At 35.2% G+C, this 15,097-nt stretch overlaps 1 protein-coding gene across 1 annotated transcript in view; it reads right to left on the bottom strand.

The window, feature by feature from the left end:
• The window catches only part of LOC111147335 (ATP binding cassette subfamily B member 5), a 114,285-nt gene that overhangs the window by 32,542 nt on the left and 66,646 nt on the right, over positions 1-15,097 (bottom strand). Inside the window, exons 16-19 of the mRNA XM_022503327.1 lie at positions 11,502-11,645; positions 10,411-10,515; positions 10,151-10,228; positions 2,960-3,043 (exon numbers count right to left, since the gene is read on the bottom strand). Coding sequence (XP_022359035.1) covers positions 2,960-3,043; positions 10,151-10,228; positions 10,411-10,515; positions 11,502-11,645 — 411 coding nt within the window. The remainder of the gene's footprint in view (positions 1-2,959; positions 3,044-10,150; positions 10,229-10,410; positions 10,516-11,501; positions 11,646-15,097) is intronic.

The raw sequence follows: 15,097 nt of genomic DNA, 5'->3' as shown, positions 1-15,097 counted from the left end.
CTAAGATATATTACAACTAATGGTGATAAAAATAACTGTGGAGTAGAAAAAAAAGGCTTACTTGGACAAATCTACAAAGTTTGTGAAAATGTAAAATGTTTAGAACCTCAATTTAATCCTGTATTACTTACCAGCAAGTATTTTGTGGAAAATAATTTATCACACATTATTGGGCCAGTATGGTCAGTGATGAAGTTCATTTGGTCCTATAGACTTAACCATTGTTGTTTCTATTTTTGTCAAAATTGGAAGCTGAATATCTTGACTTGTCTTACCACACAATAGTTTGAGGGTGTGTTTAGTAGTGATAGTTTCACTGAAACATTCTGAGTTCAGGGCTGAAACTAAAATTTTCCTTTACAGATAGAATCACCTTTAACTACTATGGCTCTGGACATTACCTTTTGCTATAGACTTGATAATGTTTCTTAATGAATTCAACCTAAAATGGTAAGGCAAAACAGCAATTACATGCCAACCTTATAATGTGGTAGAGTCATTTTTTTTTTTTTTTTTTGGTAGAGTCATTTTGATGATGACTAACATTGTTTGAATCACAAGTAGTATCAAATTGTTTTATACACCTCCCATGTCAAAAAGTTAAATCAGGAAATGAGGTCACCACTGTCTGGGCAATGATATTCTAGTTCTGGCTAGAATCCAATCAATTTATCTGGCTCTTGGAATTAAATGAAATTTTTATGATTTCTTGGGACAATATAATTATAGTTCTGATGCGAAGAGTTCTTAGAACTAACATTGTATCTGCCAGTGGTATATCAACTGTACATCATGGCATGAATAACACAATTTCCTGTGGGCAAAAATGAGGTAACACTTGTGGGTGATGAAAAAGGGTTGCTAAAATATACAGAACTAATACCTTATAGTTTTATGGAACCTAGTTTTCCAAAGAATCTAAAATGGCTTTGTATCCTTAATAACACTATATATTACATAGAAAATAGTCTGTTGACAGATGTATGGCAATAAGCCATTACTTTGGGCTGAAATAATATCAGTTAAATCAGGTGTATTCAATCAAATATTTCAAGACTCATGTTGTTCTATGACTTTATTTCACTAATATGTTTTACTCATGACTCTCAAAGTACCTGAGTTTCTAAAAATGGCTAAATGTGTATATATTTTTTAGTCAATAGTAAAGGTTTTAAAGTAATATTTACTATTGTTAGTATTTACTATTATTATTAAGGAGGTAATTTATGAACATTTACCCTAATACATTTGATAAAATAAAATTTAACTGAAATTGCATGATGAAAAACTGAGATGGAATACGTCTTAAGTTGAAAAAATAGGAAATATGACCCTGAGTTATTATTTCCTAATTCATCTCTAGTATGTTTTTGTGAGAAAATAAATAATGGACAAATAGGATTGGTAAATAACTCTTCCTTCAGTAGAAACAGTATTCATTCAAGTTAGATAAGAATCTGTCTTTATATTGCAAAGCAAGTGTTTATGTGAATTACATGCCAGTAAACATAGTCTCATTCATGGAAAATTTCTTTGCTTGTCTTGCTTTTTAAATCTGACAGCTTTAAAATCTCCCATTAGTATTTCAACCATTTAATCTTTAGCTATTACTTTTCATTCAATGAAAATGATCTGACTTGCCCAGAAATTATTATGAGACCAACATTTACAAATTCCAACAAGAAACTTTCCCCTGATCAAATGGTATTAGCCAGATGCTTGTAAGTAATCAGGTTGACAAATATTTTCATTCATTTTTCTCAATGAGAGACTACACTATTTGTTAGAAACTGAATGTAAGGAGAGTGAGGTTGGTCTTTCAGTTCTAATTTGTTTTTTTGGCTGAAGTAAATACTTGCTAAAAGGGAAGATGTCATACAAGTCTAACATTGCTGCTAATAGGAATGCCTATTTCCCTGGAATTTTAAAAAACTTAAATGATAGGTAGAAAGAGAAAAATATCAGCAAAGAAAATATTAGCAAAGAAAAAGTAGCACTACCTCAAAAACTTATATGTACTATATGTTGGCTAACTGAACATAATAAAAAAAAGTGGCAAATTTTGTGGAATGGAGATTCAACTGGAATTATAGGGATTATTTCTCCATAAGGGAGTGAACCCTGTCATTCCTAAACCCAGAAATTGTCATTCAGATAATTCTATTGTGCTATGGAAGATTAATGCTATGCTCTTACTTGACTATTAAGTGAAATTTTATCCATCATTTTTTCCCAGTTATGCCAGTAAAATTGATCTCCTCAGCCCTATTTTAAAATTTAAATTCTGTCTAATAAATTTAGAACCTTGCCTTCCAAATAATGAAAAGGAGTTTTAGGAAGAAATAAAGATGAAGATCTCCTCTTGAGCTTTTTCTACGTCGTAAAATTAGTTTTGCAAGCCATTATGGATGCTTGTGAATTTTCACAAATGTAACCAACTTCTTCTATTCTCTGGTAAGACAAATCTATCCTTAGAAGGAAAAACTACACTTTCCTCTTTTATTAATAGTTTTAAATTTTGTGTACGTTTTCATTTTGCTACCTTTTCATGTCTTACTATTCAGTTCTGAGCTCTTTAGCTCATTCTTGGTATCTTTCTTTGGTCCTCTGTTTATCCTATTATATGTGCTAAATCCTTTCCCCCCCTTTTTATTATTTTTTATGTGAGCATATAGTTGACATACAAAGTTACATTAGTTTCAGGGGTATAATGTGGAGATTCAATTTAAAAAATTTTTTTTTGTTGTTAAAAACATCCAGAACTGAAAGCCTTCCTTATATCTTTCATTGAGAGCTGCCAGGTAGCCCTGAGACTTACCTGCTCTCCTTAAGGATGTGGGTCATTTTAGTATAGCTTACAAATATGCACAGATATCTCTGTGTTGCACACATACACACTACATGCATACACCACTTAAGAATAAAAGCAAAAAACTCCCCCAAGAAGCAATATACATACTCCTTGGATTTGTGCTATATCTATGGCTAATACTGTTGTCAAGGCTCCTGTGCTGTTTTCCTTATCATCAAACCAGGAAATATCCTAGAGAAAAAGGAGAATTAACATGTGGTTATCAAAAGAAACAAACCAAAACAAAAAAAAATATGGTTATCAAAAAGGTTCTTTTCTGACTTGTGATTCTGTTGTAATAAGTCAGAAGGCATTTATCAACCCCCACACCCCCACATATTTAATTCTTATAAATACCATGAATCAAATGACTTTTGTTTCTTACTTCATAAAGATTTTAATTAGATACAAAATGAAGAATGTAAGCCCAATGGCTTGGAACCATTACCAATGCTATAATATTGTACAATAATCAACATCAGAAATGGTAATTTTGAACCATTTGTAATTTGTAATTTTTACTCCATAAGTAATCTGTGAAGAGCAGACTATTTAAAAAGTTAATGCATAAAACAATTTAGAAATATTCCTAAACAAAACCAAATATTGTTAAAATGTCTATATTATCCAAAGTAATCTATACATTTAATGCAATCCCTATCAAAATACCACCAGCATTTTTCATAGACCTGGAACAAACAATCCTAAAATTTGTATGGAACTACAAAAGATTCCAAGTAGCCAAAGCAACCTTGAAAAATAAAAGCAAAGCTGGAGACATCACAATTCTGGACTTCAAGCTGTATTATGGGACAATATAGTACTGGCATCAAGACAATATAGTACTGACACAGAAACAGACATAAAGATCAGTGGGACAGAACAGAAAAACCCAGAAATGGACCCACAACTGTGTCAACTAATAATCTTCGACAAAGCAGAAAAGAATATCCAATGGAAAAAAATCTCTTCAACAAATGGTGTTAGAAACACTGGACAGTGCCATGCAGAAGAATGAAATTGGAACACTTTATTACTCCATACACAAAAATAAATGGATGAAAGACCTAAATGTGAGACCAGAACCATCAAAATCTTAGAGAAGAATACGGGCAGCAACCTCTTTGAAACTGACCGTAGCAATTTCTTACCAGACACATCTCTGGAGACAAGGAAAACAAAAGCAAAAATGAATGATTGGGACTTTATCAAGATAAAAAGCTTCTGCACAGTGAAGGAAAAAACAAAACTAAAAGACAACTTATGGAATGAGAGAAGATATTTGCAAATAACAAATCTGATAAAGGGTTAGTATCCAAAATCTATAAAGGATTGATCAAACTCAACACCCCCAAAATAAATATTCCAGTCAAGAAATCCAGTCAAGAGAAGACATAAAGAGACATTTTTTTCCAAAGAAGACATACAGATGGCTAGCAAACACACAAAAAGATGCTCATCATCACTCATCATCAGGGAAATACAAATCAAAACCATGATGAGATGCCACCTCACACCTGTTGGAATGGCCAAAGTTAACAACACAGAAGACAGCAGATATTGGTGAGGATGCAGAGGAAGGGGATACACACACACACACACACACACACACACACACACAGGAATATTACTAAGCCCTCAAAAAGATGAAATCTTGGCATTTGCAATGATGGGGATGGAGCTATGGTGTATTATGCTAAGTGAAGTTAACAGAAAGACAAATACCACATAATTACACTTATATGTGAAATTTAAGAAACAAAACATATAAACATAGGGGAAGGGGAAAAAAAGAGAGAAGGAAGCAAGCCATAAGAGACTCTTAAATATAAAGAACAAACTGAGTTGATGGAGGGCTGGGGGATGGGCTAAATGGGTGATGGGTATTGGGGAGGGCACTTGCGATCTGCATTGGGAGTTGTAAGTGAGGAATCATAAATTCTACACTGGAAACTAATTTTACCATACATGTTAACTAACAGAAATTTAAATAAAAACTTGAAATTAAAAAAAATATTTCCAAACCTTTCTGTCTAAACTGGGGTCGTATAAAAAGGAGATAAAAAGTCTATCTCCTCTTGAGGACCCACATAGGCAAGATTTCCTCTGACACTTCATATTACTTCCTAGATCTTATAAGCACCAGGCATTGTGAGAGGCTAAAGAGGCAAAGAGGCCAATGTAAAACCCCTGTGGCCAAGAAGCATGCGATCTGAAGGAGGTAGGTCAAAAATATAAGCAATAAAAGCATAATGTTGTAGCCAATTTCATTTTCAACAGCAAATAGAGACAGCACTTCTTAGCCTCAGGAATTCTGATTTCCTTTCATTAGCTATTGAAGTTTCCTCCCACTCACTCAAATCACTTATATCTCTTGTGGATTAAAATCATGTGCAGCCTGTCTCTGGAAAATGACTTATTTTTAGTAAATGAAGAGCAAAAGAATTGTTGGCTTACAACTCAGCCAGGGCCCTGACACTCAGGTTACGTGTTTCTGCCAACTAAGTAAACAGAAGCAAAACAGAGAGAGGGCTGTGTGTGCATTAATCACACAGTTGTGTGAGAATAATTCTCCCATGGAGGAATATGGCAAAAGCAAGGGTGGGTACGACCCCAGTATGACAGCACTACTCTGTAAGCTCCTGCATTGGGAAGGTGTTCCAAAGAGTTGAATATACCCAAAGGGCATCCTATAGAGATTACAATTTGCACTACTAACCACCATTTTGAAAACACACCCGCACTCAAGAGCCTAACATACTATGAATACACATCAGCAATGATAATAACTACAGCATTCTTGAACTGGAAGACATTACCTTTTTTTTTTTTTTATTGTATACTCAAAAAAATTAAGATAAACTTCATATTTTCCAATTATTTCTATTTTTCAACATGGCATGGAACGCAAAGAAATTCTGGAACAATATAAAGTAAAAATCTAGAAAGAATAATTTATTATGGAATATTACATTCTTGATTCTAGAGTAACTTGTATAATACACTAGGCATAGGATATATATGTGATGAGTCTTAGTCATTATCTGATGTTCAATCAGCAAGAGGTCCAAAATTACTTTCCAACAAGTCAGCAATGTGTACTCTAGGGACTGTATTCCAGCACAGACAATGTATGCTAAAACACTTAGAGTTTCTGGAGTATAGCTGGTGTTGAGTAAAAATTAGCTTCTTTTTTCCTTTCCTAATGGTAAAATGATTGTAAGATTATCAGGTTTTTGATACTATTAAATCTATTTTTCCCTGTCAATAATTATACTAGAAGCAAAAAAGAAAAAAAAAACAATAACACATTGTGATGCATACATATTTGGTATGTATTTTCCCAATTAATCATAACTGTATGAGGTAGATATGACTATCCATATTTTTAAAACAGATTTTATTATTTATTTGAGAGAGAGAGAGAGGGAGAGGGAGAGAGGTCAGTGGGAGAAGTCCGATGTGGGACTCAATCCTATGACTCCAGGATCATGACCTGAGCCAAAGGTAGTCGCTTAACCAGCTGAGCCACCCAGGCACCTGACTATCCATATTTTATAAATGAGGATGCCAAGGTACTGAGGGATTAAATAACTTACCCAGGTCCATATAGCTTGCAAGTTCTGAGTCCAGGATTTGAACCTAGGCAACCAGATGCTAGAGTTTTTAATCCACTATTTTGTTCTATCTCCCATTTAACTGAAGCATTATAGTTGAGTCTCATTACCTGTTTCTCTTGCTTCAGGACTTGTTACCTCAAATCCCTTTGGAAGTAGCTTTTTGAGATCCCCTTAGTGATCACCATTAATTCTATCATCTCATGATGTAGAGACCCCCCCAAAGAAGCCCTAGCCAATCTAATTTAAAGAGAAATAGGCAAAAATACTTATCTGTTCAGAAATCCAATCTTTCTTATCATTAAGAAGTATAAACTTAGCTTTAAGAAACGAATTATTTACAACCACTGAAGTCAGCAACACTTAGGACATTCTTTTCAACTGAAAGGATGTCAAGTAATCAAATAAAATACAGATTTTATATCTACAAAAAGACCACACCTGATTCCATAAATACCTCTGCCTCAAATGAGGTTTCAAAATAGTTGTAAAAAACAGTGCAAGTCTCAGCATGCTTTCTAAGCCTAAAAAGTCTTAGGACAAAAACCAGGTAATAAGAGTTAGGCAAAAGTACGGATTAGGAGTCCCTTACTGTAGACAAAATTGAAACTGGGTAGGTATTTTTAAAGAACAGGCCAAATACCCTACTCTTCTTTTCCTCCAATTTGAAAAAGTAAAGATAAGAAGCAAAAAGAATGCTAAAGCATGAAGAGAAAAAACAAACAATGAGATGACAAGGACTGAGTTGAATTTATAGGAATTTAATAACATGTGCTAAATAGCACAGAGTCTCTGTGTGTGTGTTTCAATGTGTATGCTTCTTGAAGGATCAGAGTTTTTGGTTTATAAATTGGGGCATTCTTTTTTTTTTTTTTTTTTTAGATTCTTTTTTGTAATTTATTTATTCGACAGAGAGAGGTCACAAGTAGGCAGAGGGGCAGGCAGAAGGGAAGGAGGGGAAGCAGGCACCATGCTGAGCAGAAAGCCTGATGCGGGGCTACATCCCAGGACCCTGAGATCATGACCCAAGCCAAAGGCAGAGGCCCAACCCACCGAGCCACTCAGGTGCCCCAAATTGGGGCATTCTTATGGGCAGAAGCTACTTTATCCAAGAATGTTACTGTCCAGCTATTCATGTGCCTAATGGTAGGCAGAGCATTAATGTCTAGTATTAACCCTAGGATATTGGATTCACAGTAACGACTGGTTAAACTGACTCCTGGACTTGGGGCTCCACCAAAAGCACACTGTGAACCTTTAGAGACAAAGTTCAAAGCATGTTTGGAAGAGTTACATATATTCTTCTGTGCAAAACATTCAGACATTCAAGATACACTGTCAAAGTCCCTGGAAAGTGAAAAAAATAAATTTCCTTGAATGTAGAAAAACATAAATTCATACAGAAAAACAAAAATGAGCAGAAATTGTAAGTGTAAAATACAGTATTATTAAAATCCTACCCTAATTTCATCAAAGATTTGAGGAAAGCAAGTATTCATAAAAAAAAAAAAAACAAAATTAAAGTATAAGTTCAACTTGAGTGAGTTGTGCAGCCATTAAATGGTTTTATGATCCCTCAAGTATATTTTTGTTTTTCTCGATTAAGGAGAGTCTCCAATTATCTCTGACAGGCCTTTGAGCAGAGAATGCATCAAGTTGCTATGAGAAACCTTACACTTGCTTTACTAAATTTTGTAGCTTATAGTTCCCCGAGAGCAAAAAGTCCTAGGAATTTTGTTACACAGCAGCCCTCTGAACATTACTGCTAAACATCACAAGATGTAAAAACTGGTTTTGACGACTCAGCTGGAGTGACAGTAATTCTATTTTCTGACAAGAAATGACCTAGGCAGGAAGCTATTTGCTCCTGCACAAGGAGCTCTGGTGACATCAAGTGTGGTGAAGTGTTCCAAATGAATACTGGTTTTCAGGGAACCCAATACACTTCACCCCCTTGAAAAAATTTTAGAAGTGCTGATCTGAGACATTCTTGCCATTTGCCCTCAAGATTCACTTCTCAAAGGGAGACAACCATAAAAGAAAACAAACTGAGGGTTGCTGGAAGGGAGGCAGGTGGGAGGGATGGAGTGGCTGGGTGATAGTCACTGGGGAGCATATGTGCTATGGTGAGTGCTGTGAATTGTGTAAGCCTGATGAATCACAGAACTGTACTCCTGAAACAAATAATACATTATATGTTAATTAAAAAATAAAATTCACCCATTCAGAAACTATAAAAAACAAAAGATTCACTTCTCAAGATTATTACTTGATCTACCTAGTTTTAGTTATTTCACAGGTGTGATTGATCATCTGTGTATGGCAGGCGAACCTGCCAGTGCCTGCTACCTGAATTCAGGACTTTTCTGATGAGGACAGAGACATTACTGGCTGCTTTCAGAAGCATGGGGTGAAAAAACTTAAGGTATGCACATGGATGAGAACTAGAGGAATTATCTCCTCCTTTTAAAATATGTTCTGTGAGATACTGTAGCTCTTAATTTTTCTTCTCAGTTTTTATTTGGTCTTTCAATCTGATCCTAGAACACTACATTAAACATTAAAAAAAAAAAAAAGATTTGTTAGGATGCCTGAGTGACTCATTGGGTTAAACCTCTGCCTTTGGCTCAGGTCATGATCTCAAGGTCTTGGGATCGAGTCCCCCATCAGGCTCTCTGCTCAGCAGGGAGCCTGCTTCCTCCTCTCTCTCTGCTTGCCTCTCTGCCTACTTGTGATTTCTGTCGAATAAAAAAATAAAATCTTAAATAAAAAGATTTGTCAAGATAAATATAAGGAAAAAAGAATGGACTCTAAGTACTGTTTTCTATTATGTTATATTTTCTTTTTACTTTTTTTTTTTAAGATTTTATATATTTATTTGACAGAGAGAGACACAGAGAGAGAGGGAACAGAAGCAGGGGGAGTGGGAGAGGAAGAAGCAGGTTTCCCACTGAGCAGGGAGCAGGATGTGGGGCTCGATCCCAGGACCTTGGGATCATGTCCTGAGCCAAAGGCAGACACTTAACCACTGAGCCACCCAGGCACCCCAAGTTGGATTTTCAAACATAAGAATCTTGAACTTACTTTTTTTTTTTTTTTAAGATTTTATTTATTTATTTGACACACAGAGATCACAAGTAGGCCAAGAGGCAGGCAGAGAGAGAGGGGGAAGCAGGCTCCCTGCTGAGCAGAGAGCCCGATGCGATGCGGGGCTGGATCCCAGGACTCTGAAACCATGACCTGAGCCAAAGGCAGAGGCCCAACCCAATGAGCCACCCAGGCGCCCCTGAACTTGCTTCTATTAAAAAAAAATATTGTAGGGATGCCTGGGTGGCTCAGTTGGTTAAGCCACTGCCTTTGGCTCAGGTCATAATCCCAGTGTCCTGGGATCGAGTCCCGCATCTGGCTCTCTGCTCAGCAGCCTGCTCCTCTCTCTGCCTCTGCCTGCTTGTGTGCTTGTGCTCCCTTGTGTCTCTCTGACAAATAAATAAATAAAAATCTTTAAAAATACATATATATACTGTAAGAACTCTGATGTTAGATGCTGTTTAGAACATAAGAGGCATGTTTTTAAGGGATCAAAGGAAAGATTATGTCAAGAAATTGACTTGAAAAACTACAAGCTGGAATATTTAAAAATACATTTTAAATAAAATAAGGAAAAAATCAAATAAACACTGACCTGATATAACATGGCTTTAAATGCCAAATGTCTTAATCTCATGGTTAAAATTTCCCCTGCTCTGCCATAAAATAACCCCTGAAAAACAAAAAGCAAATTTATATTTATTCTTAATTCTCTTCTCTATTTCTTTGTAACATTTAGTCACTACATTACTTATTTATATTTTATTTATATTGTTATTATTATTATTTTTAACTCAGAGAGGATGACATAAAAAATAATCATGTTCAAGCTTGTTTAATTCATTAAAAACTTACCTGAATGAAATAACTGACAAAGCAAATAACACCCAAAATCACAAATATCATGGAATACATCTCAGCATCATGCTTTAATGAGGTTTTATCATCATTTTCAAATATCTGAAATGGAATAGATTTTTTATCAGGTGATTGGAAGAAAATACAAAAGAAAGAGAAAAAACCTGAAATATCTATCAGGAATTTTTAAATGGATTTCAACATAAGAATAAGATTATATATACATTTTTAGAATGTATAATGAAAAGAATGTATAATTAAAAGAAGTGTACCATTATTCTATCCACTACATTCATTATATATGATAAAAAATGATTTGCTGTCAAATTTCTCACTTAAGCTATGTAAATATGAGATCAGACAATGAGTCTTCTGCTATTATTATCACAAAATATTTTCAAAGAAACCACCAGTTTGTTTGAATTACTATTTCTAATAATGGCTAATAATTTAGGTTTCTTAATATTCTTCTATTTAAGGTACTACCTACAATGTGAGACCTTTATACATGTCCCTAGAAATTGTTCCGAAAATTAGTAATTTTACATATATTTTAGTATATGTGCTGCCGAAGAGAGCACTAATTTTACATATATTGGCATCTATGTTGACAAAGCGTAGCTGTGCAAATCTGGGAGACTGAAGACTTAACGTGACTGTGTTCTTGAATCCACCAACTCTCCTGAGTCCCTTGGCACAATCCTAAGCTCTTGTTATTTCCTTTCTTTGAGCTGGCTAGTAATAAAAAATGGCCATTGTTCGGACTAGTTGAAAGAAGAGTAGTTGTATTTGTCTATTTTATTGCTTCAGTGCTTTGGAATGCTGACACGGCACTGGAGTCAAAATTAGAAAACAAAGTAATTTCTTTACTGATTGCCCAGTCAACAAGGCCCAGCCAAGACTTCACAATAGAGGCTGGCTTATCCCCTGAGAACATTAGTTAACCTTCCTATTGTGGATCCTACACTATGGGTGACACACTGCAAATCCCAGTTTCCCCATTACTAGGTCAAAGTACAACAGGTCTGCTCTCTCACGCTGAATTTGTTTAAAATTGTTAAAAATATTAGCAAATTAGCTTTACTTACAGTTACAATTTTTGCAAAGATGATGGAAAATACTGGATGAACAGCTCCATTTAGAACAGCAGCCAACGTCCCCAGAACCACAGAAAGCCATTCAGACTTGATTAATTTAAAAATTTTGAACAGAGAAACTTCAGGAAGACTTGTCTATGAGTAAAACACTTTGGTTAGAATTCCAGTTTGAGAGCATAATGGAACTTAGAGAAGTTAACCAATTTTAAACAGATTTATAATGTAAAATATAAAATATAATAGATGGCAGAGTAAAAATATATTTTTTAAGGATTTCACGTATTTATTTGACAGAGAGATCATACGTAGGCAGAGAGGCAGGCAGAGAGAGAGGGGGAAGCAGGCTCCCTGCTGGCAGAGAGCCCGATGTGGGGCTCGATCCCAGGACCCTGAGATCATGACCTGAGCCAAAGGCAGAGGCCTTAACTCACTGAGCCACCCAGGCACCCCTCCTAAAGAATTTTAAATATCATGTATTTTAGAGTTATAATGAGTTACTATAGTTTTCATACAACAATCTGTATATATTTAAAATGTACAACTTGGTAAGTTTAGATGTAACTATACACCCATGAAACCATTACCACAGTCAAGATAATGAACATATCCATTATTTCCAGAAGTTTTCTACTGCCTTTTGTAATCCCCCTCTCCCACACCTCTCACCTTCCAATCCTCTTCCCCTACAATTACTGACATGCTTTCTGTTACTACAGATTATTTTGGATTTTCAAAAATTTTATTTAAATGAAATCATACAGTATGTATTCTTTTTCATCTGGCTTCTTTTGCTCAACATAATTACTTTGAGATTTATTCATAATATTGTATAAATTAACACTTCATTCATTTTTATTGCTGAGCAGTATTCCATTGTATGGCTATGCCAAAATTTATATATCCATTTACCTGTTGACATGTATTTGGATTTTGGGCTATTACAAATAAAACTGCTATGAATAATCATATTTAAGACTTTGTGTGCACATATGCTTTCATTTCTCTCAGGTAAATACCCAGAGATAGAATAGCTGGATCAGGTAGTAAGTGTATATTCAACTTTTTAAGAAATTGCCAAAGTGTTTTCCAAAGTGTTTAGCATTTCATATTACCCTCAGCAAAATATGGAACAGTGGTAGCTTCACATCATTGCCAACACTTGCTACTGTCAGTCTTTTTAGATTTCACCATTCTAATAGGTGTGTCATGAAATCTCAATTACAAGTTTAATTTGCACTTCTCTAATGAATAACCACATTTGGCATTTTTTGTATGCTTGTTTCCTATATGTGCATCTTCTTTGGCAAAATGTATATTCAAATCTTTTGCCCATTTTTCATTTGGATTGCTGGTATTCTTTTTCTTTTAAGATTTTATTTATTTATTTGACACAGAAAGAGAGAGATCACGAGTAAGCAGAGAAGCAGGCAGAGAGAGAGGGGGAAGCAGGCTGACTGATGAGCAGAAAGCCCAATGTGGGGCTCGATCCCAGGACCCTGAGATCATGACCTGAGCCGAAGGCAGAGGCTTAACATACTGAACCACCCAGGTGCCCCAAGGATTGCTGGTATTCTTTTTGTGCTTTGGGAGTTCTTTTTATATTTCGGACACAGTCCTTTATCAGGTATGTGTCTTACAAATATTTTCTCCCAGATTTTGACCTATCTTTTCATCTCTTAAGAGTGTTTTACAAATAGCAAAGGTCTTGGGGTGCCTGGGTGGCTCAGTGGGTTAAAGCCTCTGCCTTCGGCTTGGGTCATGATCCCAGGGTTCTGGGATCGAGCCCCGCATCGGGCTCTCTGCTTGATGGGAGGCCTGCTTCCTCCTCTCTCTCTGCCTGCCTCTCTGCCTACTTGTGATCTCTGTCAAATAAATAAATAAAATCTTCAAAACAAAACAAATAGCAAAGGTCTTGATTTTGATGAAGTCTAATTTATCACGTCTTTCTCTTTAAAGAATTGTCCTTTTGGTGTTGTATCTAGGAAATCTTTGCTAAATTCAAAGTCACAGAGATTTTCTACTGGATTTTCTTATGGAAGTTTTCTAACTTTAGGTTTTACAGTAAGGTCTGTAATCCATTTTGAGTTAATTTTTATCTGTGATCTGAGGTATGGATTGAGGATGACTATTTTGCATATAGTTATATAGAGGTATAGCATCATTTCTTGAAAAGACTATACATTCACTATTGAATTGCCTTTGGATTTTGTCTAACTACAATTAACCACTTACGTGTGGGTCTATTTCTTAACTCTATTCTGTTCTATTGATCAAGTTGTTTATTTTTGTGCTAGTAGCACATTATTTTGATTACTATAGCTGTATAAAGAATTGAAATTAGGTAGTACAAATCCTCAGGTAGTACAAATCCTCCAACTTTGTTCTTTTTCAAAGTTGTTTTATTTTATCATTTTGAAATTCCATTTAGAATTAGTTTGTCAAATTTTACACAAAAGCCTGCTGAAATATTGTTTGGTATTGCCTTGAACCTGTAGAACCGAAACTTCTTATTCACGTACATGGTATATTCCTCTATTTAGGTCTCCTTTCCTTTTCTTAGTGATACTTTATATATTTCAGTGTGTGGATCTTGTAATTATTTAAATCAAATTTATCCCCAAGTATTTAATATTTTGATACTACTATATATGATGTGATTTTTAAAATTTCAATTCCTATTTTTGATTTTTGCATATTGATCATGTATTCTGCAACCTTGCTAAGCTCAGTTACATAAATAGTTGTTATCTCTGAATAAAGACTGTTTTATATCTTTCTTTCCTATCCAGATGCCTTTTATTTTCTGGCCTTATTGCACAGGCTGGAACTTGGCATAATGTTGACTAGAAGTGGCGGGAGTGTACATCCTTGCCTTGTTTTTGATCTTAGTCTTTCACCATTGAGAATAATATTAGCTGTAGATCTTTTGTTGATGCCTTTTATCAGGTTGAAACAATTTCTCTCAATTCCTAGCTTGCTAAGATTTATCAGGAATAGACAGTGCATTTTGTCAAATGAATTTTCTGTATTGATTGAGATGATTAGATATTTTCTTTTAATTTTTTAATAAACGGAATTACATTAATTTCTTTTTCTAAAATTTTTTAATTTTTTATTAACATATAACATATTATTAGCCCCAGGGGTACAGGTCTGTGAATCGCCAGGTTTACATACTTCACAGCACTCACTATAGCACATACCTTCCCCAATGTCCATAACCCAACCACCCTCTCCCTCCCCCCAGCAACCAACCCTCAGTTTGTTTTGTGAGATTAAGAGTCTCTTATGGTTTGTCTCCCTCCTGATCCCATCTTGTTTCATTTTTTCCTTCCCTACCCCCCAAACCACCCACGTTGCCTCTCAAATTCTTCATATCAGGGAGATCATATGATAATTGTCTTTCTCTGATTGACTTATTTCGCTCAGCATAATACCCTCTAGTTCCATCCATGTCGTTGCCAAAGGCAAGATTTCATTTCTTTTGATGGCTACATAGTATTCCATTGTATATCTATACCACATCTTCTTTATCCATTCATCTGTTGATGGACATCTAGGTTCTTTCCATAGTTTGGCTATTGTGA

The sequence above is a fragment of the Enhydra lutris genome, unplaced genomic scaffold (genome assembly GCF_002288905.1).
Source record: "Enhydra lutris kenyoni isolate GAN:26980312 unplaced genomic scaffold, ASM228890v2 scaffoldscaffold16, whole genome shotgun sequence".
In the NCBI taxonomy this organism is placed as follows: domain Eukaryota; kingdom Metazoa; phylum Chordata; class Mammalia; order Carnivora; family Mustelidae; genus Enhydra; species Enhydra lutris.
The sequence above is the reverse complement of the archived record's forward strand: the minus strand, read 5'-3'. Positions and strand labels throughout refer to the sequence as shown.